The sequence below is a fragment of the Schistocerca cancellata genome, chromosome 6 (assembly GCF_023864275.1).
Source record: "Schistocerca cancellata isolate TAMUIC-IGC-003103 chromosome 6, iqSchCanc2.1, whole genome shotgun sequence".
Taxonomy (NCBI): domain Eukaryota; kingdom Metazoa; phylum Arthropoda; class Insecta; order Orthoptera; family Acrididae; genus Schistocerca; species Schistocerca cancellata.
This window is the reverse complement of record NC_064631.1, coordinates 513,828,326-513,851,118: the sequence shown is the minus strand read 5'-3', so window position 1 is coordinate 513,851,118 and position 22,793 is coordinate 513,828,326. Positions and strand designations below refer to the sequence as shown.

The following is a 22,793-nucleotide window of genomic DNA, read 5'->3' as shown; positions in this document are numbered from 1 at the left end:
TACGCTAGATTTATCAGCAGTATTTCTCTACAGCCTGGCCATCCAGATCACTTGATATTAATCCATGTGAATTCTGGTTGTGGGTTATCTGAATGATGTGCTGTGTGCCTCAATTAAGAATATAGCTGAATTAAGCAACACATTCTGAATGTGACCTCTAATAAACTCCGATCTGTTGTGGAACATGTCATTTCTAGATATCCACTTGTGGCAGAAAATGGCAGACAACATACTGAGTACGTCTTGTGCCAGTCCCACGACAATTATAAACAATGTCATTTTGCTTTTTATGCAGTTTTTGACCCCAAGGTAATTAGTTTTTGGACACAGAACAATTAAAAACTGACATTTCCCATCCTGTGTGGTATGACCTTGCTGTGGTGGATGGGCTTACCTTACTAACAGTGCCAAAACTGTTGGCTGCCGAACTTTAGCAGTCGTGCACAATGAACAGTATGGTTGGTGTAATGTGCAACTCAAACCATAGTTTTTGCATTGTGATTCATCTGTCATTTGTAGCCAACTCCACTTGTATTAAGACACTTTATTAGCAAAATTTTTGTTAAACTTTTTTTGTTCCATGGCATTTCATCCTGTGTCAATAATATGCTATCCAAATTTGACATCATTCTGAGCAGTGGTTCTCTTTTTACAGTGCTTTCAAACTGGAACTTTAATTATGGGCACCCTACATCATTATTAACACCCATACAAATTATCAAATCTAAACATGTAAATAAAGATGAATGAAACTTTTAGAATGAAACAAAATGATAAAATGTGACATAACTGGGTGATTTGATCTCAAATCATACAGGTCATGTCAACTCGTGATCATGAATTTCTTTGGAAAAAATATATATTAGACCTCTATATCATAGGTGTTAAGAAATACAGTATTTTCATTTTGTCTTAATTTTTGTAAATGGTACGACCCTTTGAAAAATTTATATTTTGTAAATAACTCTTAAAACAGTAGAGAGCAAAAAAATATAACTAATAAACCAAAAGTACAGGAGATCTGGCAGATGTTTTGCATTAAAGCTCCCTCTTAGGGTCTTGAAATCTTGTTTGAGACCCCCACATTTATGGGCTTCTTTTAACTTACAAATTTAAGACAAACATTCGAAGTTTAAGTTAATTTTTGCACTTAATTTTTTTTCTTTTTTTTTCCCTAATCTGGAAAGTCACAGAGCGCTAACTGATATCATATTACCAGATACTTCTGATGTAATTATAAACAGTACGTTCTCTGCTCCAGTTATCCGTATTACGTAAATATTTATTAGTAAAAATCTAAAAAACTGCATTTTTATGAGTTTTCACAAATTATTTACTCAAAAACCCCCCATCTGAAAACTTTTGAGAACTAATGTGTTAATGTGTTAGTAGTCAGTGCAAACACAGTGGGCAATATTTTTGTGTGTGAAATGTTAAAAAAGTTTTAACGTTCTGCATATTTCTCATCACTTAATTTCTAGTGTAAAATATGCATCTTGGCATCACTGTTTCCAGCACTCTTCTGTTTATAACAAGTGATAACTTGCACATAAACCATTCTGCACTGATTTTTGTGTTTTTGGTTTGAACTGTTTGTTAGATACAATGTCAGTGAGGAAATACAGTTGTGAAAGAGTGAGGTTTGTGGACTATGAAAAAAGACACAAGAAGGTGGTGTTTAAGAAAAGTGAAAAACACTTCACAGTTGTCAGAAATCTGTTACAGGTATTGCAGAAATTTCTTGGTCTTCAGGTAATGGTATTAGCACCACATACATTGTGCAGGAATTGCTAAACTCACTACCAGAAGAAATTTAGTGACAACCCACCTGAATGATCACCATTACCCACATGTGAAACTCAAGAATACAGTGCAGATGTTTATATACCTGGGTGTGATGCTGCTGATATACTGTATGCTAGCATTTCTGCTGCAGCCCCTTAAATGTCCAGGAAAGGTAAGAAGCACAAGAAGAAAACAGCATGTAAAAATAAATGTGGAAGAAATTTAAACAAGTTTTACACAAGCAACATCTTCAAACCTTGTGAAGTGTACAATGTACATGTGCTTTGTGCAGAACCTGAAGATAGTGATATGTGCACAAAATGAGATGTGTGATTCAAAACTTAAATAGTGGTATCTCAGCAGCCACCTATACTGAGAAGGTACAGCTACCTGAGACTGATACCTGCTACTCTAAGCAGCAGATACAGAAATACACTCCTGGAAATTGAAATAAGAACACCGTGAATTCATTGTCCCAGGAAGGGGAAACTTTATTGACACATTCCTGGGGTCAGATACATCACATGATCACACTGACAGAACCACAGGCACATAGACACAGGCAACAGAGCATGCACAATGTCGGCACTAGTACAGTGTATATCCACCTTTCGCAGCAATGCAGGCTGCTATTCTCCCATGGAGACGATCGTAGAGATGCTGGATGTAGTCCTGTGGAACGGCTTGCCATGCCATTTCCACCTGGTGCCTCAGTTGGACCAGCGTTCGTGCTGGACATGCAGACCGCGTGAGACGACGCTTCATCCAGTCCCAAACATGCTCAATGGGGGACAGATCCGGAGATCTTGCTGGCCAGGGTAGTTGACTTACACCTTCTAGAGTACGTTGGGTGGCACGGGATACATTCGGACGTGCATTGTCCTGTTGGAACAGCAAGTTCCCTTGCCGGTCTAGGAATGGTAGAACGATGGGTTCGATGACGGTTTGGATGTACTGTGCACTATTCAGTGTCCCCTCGACGATCACCAGTGGTGTACGGCCAGTGTAGGAGATCGCTCCCCACACCATGATGCCGGGTGTTGGCCCTGTGTGCCTTGGTCGTATGCAGTCCTGATTGTGGCGCTCACCTGCACGGCGCCAAACACGCATATGACCATCATTGGCACCAAGGCAGAAGCGACTCTCATCGCTGAAGACGACACGTCTCCATTCGTCCCTCCATTCACGCCTGTCGCGACACCACTGGAGGCGGGCTGCACGATGTTGGAGCGTGAGCGGAAGACGGCCTAACGGTGTGCGGGACCGTAGCCCAGCTTCATGGAGACGGTTGCGAATGGTCCTCGCCGATACCCCAGGAGCAACAGTGTCCCTAATTTGCTGGGAAGTGGCGGTGCGGTCCCTTACGGCACTGCGTAGGATCCTACGGTCTTGGCGTGCAACCGTGCGTCGCTGCGGTCCGGTCCCAGGTCGACGGGCACGTGCACCTTCCGCCGACCACTGGCGACAACATCGATGTACTGTGGAGACCTCACGCCCCACGTGTTGAGCAATTCGGCGGTACGTCCACCCGGCCTCCCGCATGCCCACTATACGCCCTCGCTCAAAGTCCGTCAACTGCACATACGGTTCACGTCCACGCTGTCGCGGCATGCTACCAGTGTTAAAGACTGCGATGGAGCTCCGTATGCCACGGCAAACTGGCTGACACTGACGGCGGCGGTGCACAAATGCTGCGCAGCTAGCACCATTCGACGGCCAACACCGTGGTTTCTGGTGTGTCCGCTGTGCCGTGCGTGTGATCATTGCTTGTACAGCCCTCTCACAGTGTCTGGAGCAAGTATGGTGGGTCTGACACACCGGTGTCAATGTGTTCTTTTTTTCCATTTCCAGGAGTGTACATACCCACTTCCTCACATTATTTGATGTCAAAAGCTCATAAAATAAAGAATGAAAATGGAATTTGGGCATGCCCAGATTCTTACTGTAGGCATCCTCTACAAGATGATACGCTTACTGCTGCTCTGGAATACTACCCAAGTTATGACAAAGATTGCAGTAGGCAAAGTAGTAATCAGGCTGATGTTTTCTCTGTTGGTGAAAATGGCGAAAAAGTTAAAAAGGTAAAAAGATATATCACAAGATCAATAAGAGAAGCATATCTCCTAATGAAAAAGGAGAACCTGAATTTAAAAATTGGTCTGACAAAATTCTACTCCTTAGGACCAAAATAGATAAAATGCCAGCCATTGAATGAAGTATGCACATGTATTTACTGTATTAATTTGGAACTTGCTTGTTTCACCATAAGCAGTGTCACAGGAGAAGTACACAAAAATGGACCTGATGCTTTTGTGTATATGTCAAGAGCTGCAAGATAAATGTTGGTTGCAGGAGTATGCAATGTGTCCTGGTGCTCAAGTGATGACTGTTTTGAAGCATTACACATTCAGGACACTGACAAAGACATAACCTATACATTGTGGGAGGGAGGAGAGTTGGTGAAGAAGACTGTAGAGCCAGAGAAGTTTGTTACAGACATTAGGCATTGGGTCATGAAAGGAATAGCTCACCTCATATCCGGAGGATTCAGAGACAGGCCATAGCAGAAGTAAAATCAGCCACATCCCAGAATACTGACACATTAGTTCTTCATTTCGACTGACAACTGATCTGTTACTTTGCAGAATGAAATTCAGTTACCAACGGCACACATCACAGGCATCAATATTCACATACGTTGCTCACTTCCTTGGAACATCATACTGTTTTGTTACTGTCAGTGATGATCTCATTCATGAAAGTGCACATGCATACTACACTGTCAGCATGATTATTGATGACACAGCATCTGGAGGGCAAGCGTTTCCTATACATGTGTATGTGAAAGATGGTGCAGCATCTCATTTTAAAAACCACTTTCAGCTTCATGAGCTTGGTCAACACTGTAGTACAGGAATCAAGACAAAAAATGGATATTTTCAGAAACAGATCACAGAAAAAGTGCATGTGATGGGTAGGAGGTCTCCATAAACATTTTGCAACAAGATTTAATCGCCAGTATAAAGCTGGTGGTGCTATAACAGATGTTATTGGATTTGTACACATCATATCAGCATTAGTAACACACATGAAACTTTTAATCCTTAATGAAAGTACATTAAGGGAATTCCATTAAAAAAAAAAATAGAGAGAAGAGTGGTCTGCTATGAAGCCTGTGGTAGGAATTCGATCAAGTCACTACTGGGTTGCATCCCGGAGTGGCACATACATTGCAAGAATGGTTCTCCACAAAATGCAGCCTGTTATTGTGTGTGAAATGCAGAGACCACAGCATGCATTAGTAGACTTTGCAGTGAGTCACTTCATTTCTTGTGTATATGACAATCAGTGATTCGTGGGGCAGATAAGTGTCTCTCATGAGTTGCACGATATAACCATCTCCTTTATGACATGTCATGGTCCTGCTAATGCTTTCAAATGGTCATCATCAAAAGATCAGTGTGCAGTTCCAATTTCCCAAGTACTGTTCCTGTTGGAGCATCCTTGTCCGTGGGCAAATTAGGTCAGCTATACAAGTTCAATGAGAAGCAGACTACAAAAACTAATGAACTCTTTTCAAAAGTGCAGTGTTGATTGTTACACTGTAGGCAATTTTAATTCATGGAAAGTTGTGAAGAAGTAAAATCATGACAGAATACAATAAAACTTTGTGAATAACAATCATACAAAGAAAAAGAAGTATAAATATTCTCTGTCTCATTTTTGTTATAAAATGCTTTCGAACAAAATTATGAATTGTTCCCCACTCACTCATAATGTTGTAAAGTAATTTTCTGATTCAGAAATACTAATGTTACATGACATTTACTTAAAATCAGCAATCAGTTAAAGATTTAAGCACCCATGATTTTTTTGACATTGAGAGTAGAGCTCAAAAATTTCTCACATTTTGTACTGACAAGTATTGCCCACTCTGATTGTACATTCCTGAAGTACAATGACCTACTAATGTACCATGAAATTTTTAGAACATTCAGGATGGGGGGTTTGGAGAAAATAATTTCTAAATAACCAAAAAAATTGGGATTCTTTTATCTTTATGTACAAATATTTTGACAGTTTAAGAATTTCATGCATTAATGTCCTAGCTGACAGTTAGTAGTCCATCCACTTTGTCATTTCCCAAGACAGTTAACATCCTGTGACTATTTATATTTTCATTTGCAAAAAGTTAAAAACTGTCATAGTTTATTTTTAAAAAAAGAGGAGAAAAGCTACGAAGTGTGTATGTATGTATTAACCATGTCTCATAGCATTGAGAACAAAGTATTTATTGTAAATAAATTCAGATCTCTTGTCACTTTTGGGTTATTTATTACAATTTTTCAGTTTCCCCTTTCATTACGACATTTTCACAAATACTCTCATTTAGAGAGGTCTGTGGTGTTTTAACAAATCCTCAGAAAATCAAAATATTGTAGTTTTCGAGAGGTATCATCTGTAACTTCAACATAATTTCTTTTCAGCAAATTTTGAAATAGTGATGTGCCACATTCATTATTGACCTATATAATTTGAGATGAAATCACCCAACTGATGAAATATTCTTCATATCCAAGTCACATAACTTCACTGTCATAAGGTTAATGTTTGAGGACAGCTATTGTATCCATTATTATGATTAAATGCTTGTAACTGCTGTTAGACTTCTCTCCATTTTCTACCACTGGCACTGCTTTAATTCCCAGTTGCTGATCCAATGTGGGCCAACAAGAAAAAAGAATTCAAGTTGACAGTGCACTTACAGAAACTGTAGCTCAACACCAGAAGTGTTATAGCTTCAGTCATCCACTGGACAATAGGTATTTGGATGGTATAAGACCTATCCTCAGTTTCATTGTCCTTGTTGACTAGAGAATGAATAAATACGAACAGATACGTCTGCCAGTACTCACTTTCAGGATCCAAAATTTAGCTTTCAAAAATAATTTTTTTCCTTCATTGGGATGGAAAAGTGATATTTTGGGAAAGGTTAAAGAGGAAGAACAGGTCATTCAGACCTCATGATGTGAGAGGGACCCACCTGAAGAGTGAACGAAGTTGCCAAGTTGTTCTGTGACAGTGTTGCCTCTTTCATGGACCCATTTTTTCTTCTTTAGCTACTGTGTTTCTACATTTAGCAATTTTCTCCCATTTTCTTGCAGTCTTATTTGCTTTTCAGTATTAACAGTGCAATTAGTATCTATAGTTGTTACAATTTTATTATTTTCTGTATATTCTTTCTGCAAACACTGTGTACAGGAACTGTAAATCTTATTTTATCATTTGGTGACCTTTTTTTTAAATCTTCAGTATTTTTTCATTTCCAAAGAGTTGTTTAGTGATGCTCCCACTTTGGTTACCTTTCTCCATTATTATGTGAACTTTTTACTTCTTTGTACGTTAATCATTTTCCCTGTTTTTATTATTTGGCTGCTACTTATCTTTATTTAACTATATTCTCCTATTACCTCGCATCTGTTCTGTTTTCCAGCAATCTTCTCAATACAGTTAATGACTATAATTTCTGTAGCTTATAGGGTAGTTAAAAACATCAGCACATGGCTAACAGAGAACACATTAAAACTTAATTGAGACAAAACTCAATCCATTAAATTTTTCAGAAATTTTACTGTACCAAGGCTATCATAGAATTGGTAAAATCAGCCATTTTAAAATCCGAAGACTGAGAGTACATGAAGTATTGCATGCAGAAACTGAAGAAGAATTATGAGCATGACCTCCACAGTCATCGACATTAAAACATGAAGGGCTTGTTTACTTCGCTTACTTTCACTCTATTATCTCGTATGGTATTATATCTTGAGGCAACTCTGTACACTCACCAAGAATATTTTTACCCCAGAAAAGGGCTGTCAGCTGATCTGCAGTGTCAGTTTATGAACTTCATGTATGCCATAGATCAGGTGCCTCGGGAATTCAAACTCAGTCGTCCCTGTTCATATATTCCATCAGTGGATTTGTTGTTGACAATATTGGCTCATTCAGAAGAAACTTTAACATTCACTCAGTGAACACTAGACATTAAAATGATATGCACTACGGTAACACTTTCTTAAGCACTGTACAGAAAGATGTGCACTATTTAGCATGTTTCATTTTCAATAGGCTTTCAGCAGAGCTGGAAAAAAATAGAGTAATAAACACCAAGTATTCAAATCCAAGGTGAAGGTTTGCTCTGTACATGCAGTAGCTGAGAAATTTTCTCTCTTATACGTTGTTCATTTGTATGCCCTCTCACAATTCTTTTGTGTTTTATTAACTCTTTTGTTTATAAATTTTCTAGTCAGCATTCTGTAAACTGTGTACTGACAATGACCAAGTAGCCTTATCTCTCATGGTCCAATGGAACCCGATAAATAAATATCTTTTCTGTGATATTTGCTCCTTCTTCCTCATAACAGACATGCTCTTCTCTTCTGACCTCCCCTTCTTCAAACTATCCCTTTGCCGTCCCAAAAGGAAGGATCTAATAGTTCTGAAAGCTAGGATAATGCCAACACTGTTGAAAGCTATGATGTCATCACTTCCACTTTTGTACGTTTCTACTGCCAGATTTGTCCCACTTCCATAGCTTAGCAGTCAGCAAGCCTGACAGCCATGTAGGGAACCCAGATTCAATTCCCGGTACCCGCAAGGATTCTTTCATCAGTTTCAGTATCACATCTTTATTCTGTATTCTTATTATTATTCAGTTCTGACTTACAGAGATTTTCACTAAAATTATGTAACTTAACAGCTAAATGAAAAAATACTAGCTTAGTGTATGGATTTATCAAGGCAACCAATAGTTGGTACCACTGCACGCAGTACAAAAGCTTTAAGTAAATGTATGTACCCAAGTTCTATGTTCCTTGACCCTTGGTTTCTGAACTGGCTTGACATGTTAGCTTGTTATGCACCAAGAAAACCAATACGAACTCCAGTTATACACTATATCTAGAGGCTGATCAACAAAATGTTTCACACTTTCTTGACAGATACAATTTAACTAACTATTCTCACGTATGTGGAAACATCATATGGATTTTAAAAAATGTGAAAGGAGTCCTATAGCTTATCATCTGTATTTAATATTAATTTTAAGAAATTTTTTTTTTTTTTTTTTGGAGCCTCTAAATACACTGAGGTGACAAAAGTGAGGGATACCTCCTAATATTGTCACACATCTCCTTTTGCCCAACATAATGTAGCAGCTGTATGTGTCATGATTGCAACATGTTGGTGGAGGCCCCTGCAGAAATAGCTGCCTCTACAGCTGTCTGTATCTGCGAAAGTGTTGCCGGTGCAGGATTTTGCGCACGAACTGACCTCACAATTACTTTCCATAAATGTTCAATGGCATTGCTGTCAGGCAATCTGTATGGCCAAATAGTTCACTCTAACAGTCCAGAATATTCTCCAAACCAACTGCAAACAACTGTGACCCGGTGACATGGCACACTGTCATCCATAAAAATTCCATCTTTGTTTTGCGACATGAAGTCCATGAAAGTAAATAAGTAAATGGTCTCCAAGTAGATGAACATGACCATTTCCAGTCAATGGTCAGTTCGTTTATACCAGAGGACCCAGTCCATTCCATGTAAACATAGTCCACACCATTATGGAGCCACCACCAGCTTGCACAGTACCTCGTTGAGAACTTGGGTCCATGGCTTCATAACGTCTGCCCCACACTCAAAATCTACGGTCAGCTCTTACCAACTGAAATCAGGACTCACCTGACTAGTCCATGGTTTTCCAGTCATTTAGGGTCTAACCGATGTGGTCATGACCCCAGAAGAGGCCCTGGACGTGATGCTGTGATGTTAGCAAAGGCACTCGCATCGATAGTCTGCAGCCATAGCCCATCCCATCAATACCAAAATTTTGCTGCACTGTCCTAACAGATAAGTTTGTCATACATTCCACATTGATTCCTGTGTTTTTTTCATGCTGTGTTGCTTCTCTGCTAGAACTAACAACTCTAAGCAAATGCCGTTGCTCTCAGTCGTTAAGTGAAGGATGTCAGTCACTCTATTGTCTGTGTTGAGAGATAATGCCTGAAATTTGGTATTCTTGGCACACTCATGACATGCTGATCTCTGAATATTAAATTTCCTAATGATTTCCAAAATGGAATGTCCCAAGTGTATAGCTCCAACTACCATTCAATGTTCCAAGTCTGTTAATTCCCATTGTGCAGCCATAATCACATCAGAAACGTTTTCACATAATCACCCCAGTACACCTGATAGATCCCCCAATGCACTGCTCCTTTATACCTTGTGTACACGATACACTCATCATCTATATATGTGCAAATTGCTATCCCATGGCTTTTGTCACCTCACAGTGTATATTTACAATTAACTACTACAATGGGAAAATGGATCTGCTTTTAAATTTGTGGCTTACATTAACAACAGATTTATTTAAAATGTGTTAAAGTGGAACATACTGTAATTCACTGTTGTGACTGGACCCAATCTTGCTACTAAAATATCTGAAAGACAAAAATAAATGAGCATGTAAGCTTGCTTCACTTCAAATAATAGAAGAGATAGAAGATTTTATTTCTCTGATAAGACACTAGGAAGTTATTAATTACCAGCATAGGAAATGTTTGAAAATATTTCTGAGCTTTATTTTTCACCAAAAGGTTACACCCCTAAGTAATAATGTGTGGCACATTTAAACAAACAGCATGGTCAATACTGGTTTTATCCCATTAATGTAGGACTTCAACAGAAAATTAATAATATAAACTAATACAACCATGGGAAAAGAATGTTTGTGATCTGACAGAAGTCTCCCCATCTTCAAGAATTTAGCAAAGTGTCCATTTCTTCCTTGGTATTCTTCCCCTCTGCCCTCCTCTTTATTTTAACATAATCACAACCATCACAGATAAAGTTTGACACCATATGTTTTAATTTTACTCACAAGTGAGTAAACAGTGAGTGCTCGCCAAATGTCAAACTTTTAATTTCTGCCTAGGTAACATGCAGAATCATACCTATAAAATTCCACGAACAGATTTTCAATGAGTAACTTACCCATAGACCTGTGGTCTAGTGGTCACATCTTTGACTAGTAACCAAAATGTACTGGGGTCTCGCATTCAAACCTAGCCACTGCTTAAACTTTGAATCGATATCATCAGCAATTGTTGGTGAAGACTTCCCATGTAAATCATTCTCGTTCTGCCAACAGTCTTGTCAAAGCGGTTGGAGGAATAGAGAGAGGTTCAGAACACTCTATTGCCCTTAGGGTGGGAAACTTCCTCTAAAAGACAGAAGAATCAGCAATGACCAATGGCATGAGGATGTAGAAGGCAATGGAGACCAATGCAGCAATGACACACAAGGTGTATCCATAGGACAAATGGCCTGTAAGTGAGAAAGTGTCATGATCATCTCTCCTTTGGCTAAAGATTCTGGATTAGCCTCCCATTCTGCTCTCTGGGAGGGAATGCGAAATGGGAGGTGACAATGAGAAAAAGATAGCTTAACCAATGAAAGAGTAATATTCCATGAGTCTGAGCACAGAATGTCAGGAGTTGAGTATGGTAGGAAACCTGTAAAATATGAAACGGGAATTGCAAAGGCTCATTCTGAGACTGAGTCAGTGAAGTGAAATGGAAAGAAGATAAGAATTTCTGGTAAAATAAATACAGGGTAATATCAACAGCAGCAGAAAATGGATAGCTGGACAGAGTGATTGATGGGGTTAAAACTATGAGGTCAGCTCCCCTAATCCTTTGTGTGTCAAGCCAGGAACAGTCCCCAGAGAGGGAAGTCATAAAATACAAAGCCCAGTGGAACCAACTGTATCAGAGAATCCAAAAAACGAAGGGAGAGAAACAAGTGCAAGTGACAGAGGGGTAAAAGGATGAAGGTGGGAGAGAGCTGTCCCATTCACAAAGCAGCCGGATGCCATCATTATGCAACCAGAGTTACACACTCTGCATCTGACCAGTGCTTCCACACTCTCCATTACCACAACACAACTAGCTACACGGATAAGATACAATCTCATGACAGAGAACAACAATAATTAGTATGCTACCCAACAACAGATGTGAAAGGATAAGAAATATTAAAGAGGTGGGAAGAGCAGGAACCAAGCTGGACCGCCGAGCAACCTAACGGGTCGAAGGAGACACCATGGTACCCTGTCCAATCCCTCTAGTGGCCGACGAGGCTGATGTGCCCTACGTCACAGGAGGAGTAAAAACAATTTTCACAGGTAAAAAATAAAACAAAATCAGCCTCTTTGGCTTTGTCAGCAAGTTTAAAGTTTCTCCCTAAGGTGGCCACACTTGGGCAGTCCAGTAGGATGTCTGTCAATGTGAAACATGCATCATTCTGCCAATGGTGATGAATCCTCATGCTGGAGGATATGGCAGTGGGTCCGCCAAGTTTGGCCAATGCGAAGCAGACAGTGGACACTAGACTCCCTGTGAGAAGCATGAACGGAAGATTACCACACGATCGTCGACTCCTTTATTGTTCGCAGTTTATTCAGAGAAACCAGTGCTCACCAATCCACATTCCAAGCCTTGAACAATTGTCAGCATACAGTGGACCAAAGGTCCATTTCCGGTACCCCCATCTCCTAAGTCAGCATCTCGATAGTCAACTTGGACAAATGGTCAGCACTAATGCCCTTGGATCACAACGTGACCAAGGGTCCATACAAAGAAGACCAATCCTCCAATGTGGTGGAGATCACACAGGAGATCCTGAATAGTCAAAACCAATGGATTTGAAGGGTAGCACTGGTTGATAGCCTGAAGACTGCTTAAGGAGTCAGTGCTGATTAAGAACAACTCGTCAGTGCAAGAACGAAGGTAGCTGAGCCATGAATGCACAGCATCCGTTTGGCAGGGAGTATAGTTCACTGCATCTTGCGTGTGTGTAGTTCGTCTATAACCCCTACAGCCATCGGGGTATACCACACCTCAACCCAGAAATATATCGAGGGCATCCAGAAAACAGCGGGGAAAAACCATATGGCCTGCTAAGTCTTTTGGTCCAAAGGAGAGGTCAAGGCAGATCCAAGGACAGGGTACACACACTGAAGTGCCAAAGAAACTGGTATAGGCATGCATATTCAAATACAGAGATAGGTAAACAGGCAGAATACAGTGTTGCAGTTGGCAATGCCTTTATAAGACAACAAGTGTTTGGCGAGGTTATTAGATTGATTGCTGCTGCTAAAATGGCGAGTTATCAAGATTTAAATGATTTTGAACGTGTTATTATAGTCAGCGCATGAGCAATGGGACACAGAATCTCCAAGCTAGCGGTGAAGTGGTGATTTTCCCCACACGACCATTTCATGAATGTACCACGAACATTGGGCATCCAGTAAAACATCAAATCTCCAACATCGCTGCAGCTGGAAAAAGATCCTCCAAGAACAGGACCAGTGTCAAATGAAGAAATTCGTTCAACGTGACAGAAGTGCAACCCTTCAGCAAATTGCTGCAGATTTCAATGCTGGGCCATCAATAACTGTCAGTGTGCGAACCATTCAAAGAAAAATCATTGATATGGGCTTTGGGAGCCAAAGAGACACTCGTGTACCCTTGATGACTGCACGACAAGCTTTATGCCTCGTCTGGGTCCGTCAACACCGAAAGTGGACTGCTGATGACTGGAAACATTTAACCTGGTCAGACAAGTCTAGTTTCAAATTGTATCGAGTGCATGGATCTGTACGGGTATGGAGACAACCTCATGAATCCATGGATCCTGCATGTCAGCAGGGGACTGTTCAAGCTGGTGGAGGCTCTGTAATGGTGTGGGGCATATGCAGTTGGAGGGATAGGGGACCCCTGATATGTCTAGAAACAACTTGACAGGTGACTCCTATGTAAGCATCCTGTCTGACCACCTGCATCCATTCCTGTTCATAGTGCATTCCAACGGACTTGGGCAATTCCAGCAGGATAATGCGACACCCCACAAGCCCAGAAGTGCTACAGAGTGGCTCCAGGAACACTCTTCTGAGTTTAAACATTTCCGCTGGCCACCAAACTCCCTAGACATGAGCATTATTGAGCACATCTGGGATGCCTTGGAACCTGCTATTTACACTCCTGGAAATGGAAAAAAGAACACATTGACACCGGTGTGTCAGACCCACCATACTTGCTCCGGACACTGCGAGAGGGCTGTACAAGCAATGATCACACGCACGGCACAGCGGACACACCAGGAACCACGGTGTTGGCCGTCGAATGGCGCTAGCTGCGCAGCATTTGTGCACCGCCGCCGTCAGTGTCAGCCAGTTTGCCGTGGCATACGGAGCTCCATCGCAGTCTTTAACACTGGTAGCATGCCGCGACAGCGTGGACGTGAACCGTATGGCCAGTTGACGGACTTTGAGCGAGGGCGTATAGTGGGCATGCGGGAGGCCGGGTGGACGTACCGCCGAATTGCTCAACACGTGGGGCGTGAGGTCTCCACAGTACATCAATGTTGTCGCCAGTGGTCGGCGGAAGGTGCACTTGCCCGTCGACCTGCGACCGGACCGCAGCGACGCACGGATGCACGCCAAGACCGTAGGATCCTACGCAGTGCCGTAGGGGACCGCACCGCCACTTCCCAGCAAATTAGGGAAACTGTTGCTCCTGGGGTATCGGCGAGGACCATTCGCAACCGTCTCCATGAAGCTGGGCTACGGTCCCGCACACCGTTAGGCCGTCTTCCGCTCACGCCCCAACATCGTGCTCTAGAAGGTGTAAGTCAACTACCCTGGCCAGCAAGATCTCCGGATCTGTCCACCATTGAGCATGTTTGGGACTGGATGAAGCGTCGTCTCACGCGGTCTGCATGTCCAGCACGAACGCTGGTCCAACTGAGGCACCAGGTGGAAATGGCATGGCAAGCCGTTCCACAGGACTACATCCAGCATCTCTATGATCGTCTCCATGGGAGAATAGCAGCCTGCATTGCTGCGAAAGGTGGATATACACTGTACTAGTGCCGACATTGTGCATGCTCTGTTGCCTGTGTCTATGTGCCTGTGGTTCTGTCAGTGTGATCATGTGATGTATCTGACCCCAGGAATGTGTCAATAAAGTTTCCCCTTCCTGGGACAATGAATTCACGGTGTTCTTATTTCAATTTCCAGGAGTGTATAAGAGATCTCCACCCCCTTGTACTCTTATTGATTTATGGACAGCCTTGCAGGATTTGTGGTGTAAATTTCCTCCACAACTACTTCAGACATTAGTTGAGTCCATGCCACAGTGTGTTGTGACACTTCTGCATGCTTGTGGGGGAAGTAAACTGTATTGGACAGGTCTACCAGTTTCTTTGGCTCTTCAGTGTACCATGGGGGCACATGTAATTTTCCCCCAACCAGAGGTGACAGTGGGTAAAGATGGAGTTTAGATCTGAGAATCTGTATGCGAATTGCGATCTTGACTCCAGACATTAGTCTTTGTTGTGGGAGGTAGATGTCCCTACCAGGAAAGAGGACATGGCAGTTCAGATGCTCAGTGGAGCAGTGAATGTGTATCACATAGTTGATCAGCAGCTGTTGGCACCAAATCTGTAGGGGAAGGATGCCAGCTTTCACAAGTGCACTGTTCACACAGCTGGTCTGAAAGGTGCCTGTTGCAAGTTGGGCCCCAAAACAGTGTATTGGGTCCAGCATCTGCAATTCTGAAAGGGATGCTGAGTCGTACGCCAGGCTCCCATAATCAAGAACTGTCAATATAAGAGCTTTTTAGAGCCACAGCAGTATAGAGCAGTCTGCACCCTAATTGGTGTTAGTGAGACAGTGAAAGGATTCACCCAGTTTCAGTACTATGATGATCATGCTTTGCCACTGAGACAGAAACTCACCCTTGCTCCAGATAGAGTTGAAAATGGCAGGGATGTGACATTGTCAATCCACTGATAAGTGTTTGAGCATTTGGCAGTGGATTCGGTCTGGCCCTGGAGCTCTGTCAGGGCAACAGAATTCACACTCACTGCATGAAGTTTATAAGGTTCCAATTGACATGTAGTAAATAGTAAAGGAAGTCGTGCTACCTACTGTTTGAGGACACAAAATGCAGATTGATAATTTTCAGATGCAGAGGATCGAGCATAATGAAAAGCAAAATGTTCGGTAACAGAGTCCGGTGCGTGTACACATCACCATTCACGGAGATACCAGGTACACAATGGGGTACTGTTGTCCACACAGGTGTCAAATCTTTGCCAGAGCTGCAAAGGAGGGATACGTGATCCAATGGTAGCAACATACTGTTCCCCATGTAGCGGACATGTCATGGATGACTTAATCAATACTACCTGACAAAGGGGGGTAAACACAAACAGAGATGTATAGTGCCAATCAGCATCATGGGAAACCCAGCAAAGTAACCCGGCCACCGGGTGGTGGGAAAGGAAAGAGAATCAACGGGAAGTTGTCCTTATCGCAGACGTCATCACATGGCGACCAGTGTAATGAAGGGAGAAAGGGAGGGGAAGTGAGCAAAAGATCTATGGCAGAAAAAATCCATATGCAGCACTGAAACAGGAAGGGGAACCATCACAAAGAAGGCACAGATCATGATTGAAGGAAGAAGGGAAGGGAAGGGAAGGGAAGGGAAGGGGTAGTTGCTAAGGAGAGAAGTTAGAGCAGCAGGCGTAGCTGGCCTATCAGTGTGAAGACAGAGATTGCAAACCGTGACTGCAGAGCCCAAGTGGATTCAGATGTCCAATTCAGTATGAAGGGGGATCCATGTACTAACAACATGTGTGATGTTATGAAACTTCCTGGAAGATTAAAACTGTGTGCCGAACTGAGATTCAAACTCAGGAACTTTGCCTTTCGTGAGCAAGTGATCTACCAACTGAGCGACCAAGCATGACTGCGACCCAGCCTCACAGCCATGTCTCCGCAATCTCCTTTCTTCCAGGAGTGCTATTTCTGCAAGGTTCACAGGAGAGCTTCTGTCCAGTTTGGAAGGTAGGAGATGAGATACTGGCAGAAGTAAAGCTGTGAGGATGTGTTGTGAGTTCTGCTTGGGTAGCTCAGTTGGTTGAGCTCTTGCCCCCCGAAAGGCAACGGTCCCGAGTTCGAGTCTCGGTCCGGCACACCGTTTTAATCTACCAGGAGTTTCAACATCCATAAAGATCAACATTCTGGAAGCCCTCAATGGACCATATGCAACATAAAGCACAACACCCACAAAGTGTCAGTGAGTGAGCCTTATCAGTAAATGAGATTCCTGGAGAATGATAGAAGCTGTGGAGTAAACGGGAATACGGGATTCCAAGTCCAGAAGGTGTTTGTAGTATCTGCTACAATTCCAATGAAAAAGCACAGAATGGGAATCCAAATGTGAGGCGAACAGCACAAAACTGGTCATGCAGCCATGTCACCATCCACCACCAACAAGGACAGGGTGACATTCATAAATGAAGGCAAGATTTTCACTCTGCAGTGGAGTGTGCACTGATATGAAATTCCTGGCAGATTAAAACTGTGTGCCAGGCCAAAACTTGAACGCAGAACCTTTGCCTTTCACGGGCAAGTGCTCTACCATCTGAGCTACCCAAGCACAACTCACACCTGTCCTCACAGCTTTAATTCTGCCAGTACCTCGTCTCCTAAATTCCAAAGCCATGTCTCCGCAATATCCGTTCTTCCAGGAGTGCTAGTCCTGCAAGTTTTGCAGGAGAGTTTCTGTGAAGTTAGGAAGGTAGGAGATGAGGTACTGGTGGAATTAAAGCTCTGAGGATGGGGGCACGAGTCGTGCTCGGGCAGCTCAGATGGTAGAGTACTTGCCCGCGAAAGCCGAAGGTCATGAGTTTGAGTCTCAGCCCGGCACAAGGCAACTGTCTCAGGTTGTGAGGAGGGAGTTGGCACCTCTGGAGGCACCAGAGGGGCCTCGTCCTGGGACTTCTTCTTCTTCTTCTTCTTCTTCTTCTTCTTCTTCTCCTCCTCCTCCTCCTCCTCCTCTTTCTTAGATCGAGGAGGACAGGGCCCGGAGACAGCAGGCTTCAGCAAGACCTGGAACTGAGAGAAGCAGGCAGCCTTCGGGGCACAAGGGCTGTGGGTACCACGGCTGCCTTCTGGCAGCCTCTGCCTAGGAGATGCTATCGGAGGGGTCCTGGGAGTGGACCCCATCACCAGAAGGTGCCAAGGAAGGGGGACAGTTCTCCAGTCAGGTAGGGACAGTGGCACCCAGGGGGGTGGGTGTGGGAGCCCCAAAGGAGAGGGATTTGGGACTGGGGTAAGGAGGAGGAATTGGGGGAGGGGGGGGGGGACATAACAGAGGCAAGCTTAGATGTCACAGACACAGGGTGAAGATGGTCATGTTTTTGATGAGGTTCAGTGTAGAATAAATGATCAAGGTACTTATAATCCTGAATTTTTTTTTTCATTCTTATAATTGGGCAATTCAGTGAGTGTGAAGAGTGATGGGTCATGACAATTAATGCACACAGGTGACGGGACACAGGGGCACCACTCACTGAATGAATGTCCACATTCACTGCAAAGAGAGTCTGCTGTACAGTGGGAAGACATGTGCTCAAAAAGCAAACACTGGAAACACATCATGGGTAGTGGCATGTACGGCTTTACGACCTTCTCTGGGAGGGTATCCTCTTCACATGCCAGAATAAAGGTGCGGTATCAATGTGATTGTTCTTACGGCCTTCCTGGACACGCCAAACAAAATAAACGCCCTTCTGATCCAGACTGGCCCAGAGATCCTCATCAGTTTAAAGAATGAGCTCTCTAACAAAAATGACTCCCTGAACCAAATTCAAAGACTGGGAAGTGTAGTGGACACCAGGATGTCACCAAGATGGTCACAGGCACTAAGGGCCACAGACCGTGCAGCAGAAGTAGTTTTGATTGACAGCAAACCCGACTGCATATTACTCAGAGTCCACTTCACCAAACTTTTCAATAGTTTCCATGAAAAATAACAGCTTGGTGGAGGTGAAAGTGCCCCATTTAGTCCTGGTGTACACCAGGTAGAGGGAAAGGATTTCACCTCAAGCCAGTGAGCCTAGCCCTCCTTCCCAGGATGTCGCCAGACAAGGGAAGGCTGCAGAGTTATAAGAAGCAGCAATAAAAGATCTGTTGCCAAGTATACAGATAACCATAGAAGAAGGGTTAGCTTGAAAGTTAATGTGTTATATATGAACAGCATCCACCCTGATACCACCCACTCCAATCGGGGGCTCTCCCCGTGGGCACCGTGCAGCCACAGAAAGGGTGGTCTGGCACGCACGGCAGCTGTTGCTGTGAGTTCTGATGCTCCAGAATAACTAGCAACTACTCCTAGGAATACACAGGCAGGTATCAGATAAGCAATCCGTGTTGTCAGGGGGTTCAACCAAAAGGGTACATAACAACTCCACCACATAGACTGGCTACCATGCTGATTTTCTAGCTTTAAAAGACAACAGCATCAAGGAAAAGATGGAGAGGTGGGAAGGCCCACGCCAAAGATGCGAAGTACAGTATTACCCCACTTTTACGTTCCCGGAAGTAACGTTTTCCCACTGTTTATGATATTTTTTATTGCTCCCATCAAATTTCTTATGTCCACAACCAGGGTGCTCTACTTAGCAGATTTAAACTGGTAAATATGTGAAAGTTTGAACAATTTGTGCTGTATCTCCTGCCATTGCCAAATTCTACTCTGCATGGTGGCTGATAAGAGTAACTAGGTTCATAAGAATACAGGTATCATGACCAATCCAACCATTTCCAAACTGCCTCTACAGCACATGGACAGTTGTGTGATTATTGTAATCATTGTCACACCTCTGTCAAACCATATTTAGTGCGGTTCGTCTTTTGGCCGCTTGTAGCGTTAGTTGACACCTTCATTCGGTTTGCATTACTCAGATGTGTTTGGTTTAAACACAGCATGAACTACGTATATTCTCATGCTGAGGAAAATGTGTTTCAAGGATTTATTCTCATTGTTAAGAGCAATATTTACATACGTATTTTTGTGATGTCACACAAAAAAACAATATGAATGATAGATTGTATGTGTATGGTTTTCTACATAGCTGAGGCGGCACAGTACCAAATAATCTCAAAAAGATGACAACAGTTCAAGAGATGCAGAATAACATATATGCAAACACCACACAAAATATTTATGTAAATATTTGCACTTGATATTGAGAAAAAATTCTTGGAATCCACTGTGCTAAGCATGAAAAAATATGTAACTGATGCAGTGTTTCATTATTTAAATGATGAACGACAGCTGCAGGCATTCTAAAAACCATCTATAATGATGTATGAAATGTAGTCAAACATTTCTGCTTCCCAGTTATCAGTTCCCATTATATCAGTGGTTTTTCTTAGATAATAAACCATCATTAGATAATAAAAAGTCCCTGACATGAATATTTCGATGCTTATTATGTGCACATATATAAAGTGCGGTATCTTATATATAACTCTTACAGCTTAAAACGTTGTTCCCCAAATTCTACATTTTCCTGCATTTTACACAACTTTTGTGAAGTCCGTTGAAAAGCGTAAAAGCGGCGTTTCACTGTATCTTGTTCTTCCCACATTGTCTCTCACTACAGAGAGAAAATTTAGAAAGGGAGGTCGAACCTCAAACAGGGGGCAAAAATGCCAAAAAGGAAAGGTGAAAATGGAACAGTAAGAGGAACAAAAACCAGAAGAAATACCAGAAACCGAGAGGATAGCTCGGCCAATGTAAGCAAGGACTCTGAGAGAGGGGAAGGGGGAAGGAGAAGGGACAGGGAGGGAGGAGCAATAGGAAGGGACTGAAGCTTCGGAAGGATGAAAGGCCCACAACAGCTGAGGGTCCCATGTGCACCTAGCATGAACTCACGAAACAGCCATAAGACACCTGGGGGAAAAATAAATAAATAAATAAATATATAGTTAAGAGCATAATTTAAATACCAATTATACTTGTAGGCAGATGTGCACATTGGATCCAAGTCACATCTGTCAGTCAGTAGTAATATACTGATGAGCCAAAGCATTATGAACACCTACTTAAAAGCATGTTGGTCCACCTCCGGAATGGAGCTAGTGCCCGATAGTGTCTCAGCTGAGTTTCATTGAATTCAGATAAGCCAAATTTGATGGCCAAGACATCAATGGGAGTTCAATATCATGCTCCTCAAACCATTGCAGCATAATTGTAGCCTTGTGACATAGACAGGTGTCCTGTTGGAAGATGTCATCACTGTTGGGAAGACATCAAGCATAAGGGGTTACAGGTAGTTCACAGTAATGTTCACGTACTCCACAGCAGCTATGCTGCCTTCAATTACATAATACTTCTCCCACCAGCCTGTGACTGTGACACAGTGCATGTTTCGAGCAGCCATTCACTTGGATGACCATCAACTTGGTTTAACAATAAACGTGATTCATCTGACTAGGTGACAATTCCACTGATTCACAATCCAATCTTAATGATCTCATGCCCACTGCAATCATAGTTGTTGATGATGTTGGGTCAACATGGGAACATGTAGGGATCTTCTGCTGCAGAACACCTTGTTCAACACTATGTGCTGAACAGCACACTCCAAAACACTTGTGCCTGTGCAGCACTGTACTCTGTCACCAGATCACCACCTATCCTGCTTTAGTGTGGGCAAGGCTCCAATACCTTAGTTTTGTCATGAAATATGCAAGTCCAACTTCTTGTCGCCTACTCATTGTTTCAGCATTCTTCAACCACTTTCCATTGCTGATCACGACAGTAGCAAGAAAACAGCTGACCAGCTTCACTGTTTTCATGCTCTCTCCCAGGCACTGGGCCACAACAATCTGGCTTTTGTCAAAGTCATTTAAGTCACCGGATTTCTGCATTTGTGACATTTATCATCACTAGAATAAGTCCCTCAATCATCTCTGCTCCACTGCTATATCTCTCTTACCACATCACGTGCCCACAACACCACTAGGCAGCATACAACTTTGTGGTGGGCAGTGGTCATAATGTTTGGGCTCATCAGTGTACAACACCAACAAAATCTGTGTTACATGGCACCAGGATATAATACATACACAGGGGGGCACTATAGTGTTAGTGGTTCAATGTCAAGGTCATCACCAATCAGATAGCATTCAGGAGGCCTACACCTGAACTGCTTCTGATTTGATTCTGCAGGCAGAAACTGTACTGTGAGTAGAAGTGAACAGTGTTTGCAATATCCATTCTTGGGTACTACCACATCCTGGCAATGTGTACGTACTTCTGCTGAGCAACTTCAGTCATTTGAATGGGTCACCATCATCAGCCAGCAGGAAGCTGGATGATTATATTGATAGGTTGCCGCATATGTTGAGCACAATTTATCGATGGTGTATCACTGCATTTGATAGTGGTCTGTGGAAAATTCCCACACCTGTTGACCATACTCTGGACATCTACACAGTACAGAGACATGTCAAGGTCAACACATTGTGTGAGCAGCAGTGGCCGACTGATGATCATCCAGGAAAGAAATCAGACACATGTTTCACATGCTGTGTCACCAAGGACCATTGGGAAACATTTGCTTGCAGGACTAAGATCACATGTGCATCTGGCCAGGCTATCACGGACACTGCCAAAAACAGCTACTCTGTTTTCACGAAAGAGTCAACTGGAGAGTGGAATGGCACAATGTTGTCTTCAGTGATGAGAGTATGCAAGTGAAGGATGTACATGAGTGTGGCTTAGACCTGGTGAATGGCCTATTATTGAGTGGATTAACCTATGACACACAGTTCCCATCCCAGGCTTCGCAGTGTTGGGAGGTCATCAGTCACAACTCATAGTCACATTTGGTATTTCTGCACAGTAAAATAACCAGTGCTCACTACATTGCAGAAGTTGTTATCCCCACTACTGCCATTTCTTCAACAGGATGGTGATGTGCTTTTTCAGCAGGACAATTCAGTTACACATATGAAATTTCCTGACAGATTAAAACTGTGTGCCAGACTGAGACTCGAACTCTGGACCTTTGCCT

General features: G+C 42.7%; 1 protein-coding gene across 6 annotated transcripts in view; it reads right to left on the bottom strand.

The window, feature by feature from the left end:
• The window catches only part of LOC126088514 (membralin), a 551,852-nt gene that overhangs the window by 384,029 nt on the left and 145,030 nt on the right, over positions 1-22,793 (bottom strand). For 5 of the 6 annotated variants that reach the window (XM_049906664.1, XM_049906661.1, XM_049906665.1 and 2 more), the window contains exon 8: positions 10,250-10,294. The exons of the other annotated variant lie outside the window; for it this stretch is intronic. In XM_049906664.1, coding sequence (XP_049762621.1) covers positions 10,250-10,294 — 45 coding nt within the window. The remainder of the gene's footprint in view (positions 1-10,249; positions 10,295-22,793) is intronic. 6 annotated transcript variants of the gene reach the window in all.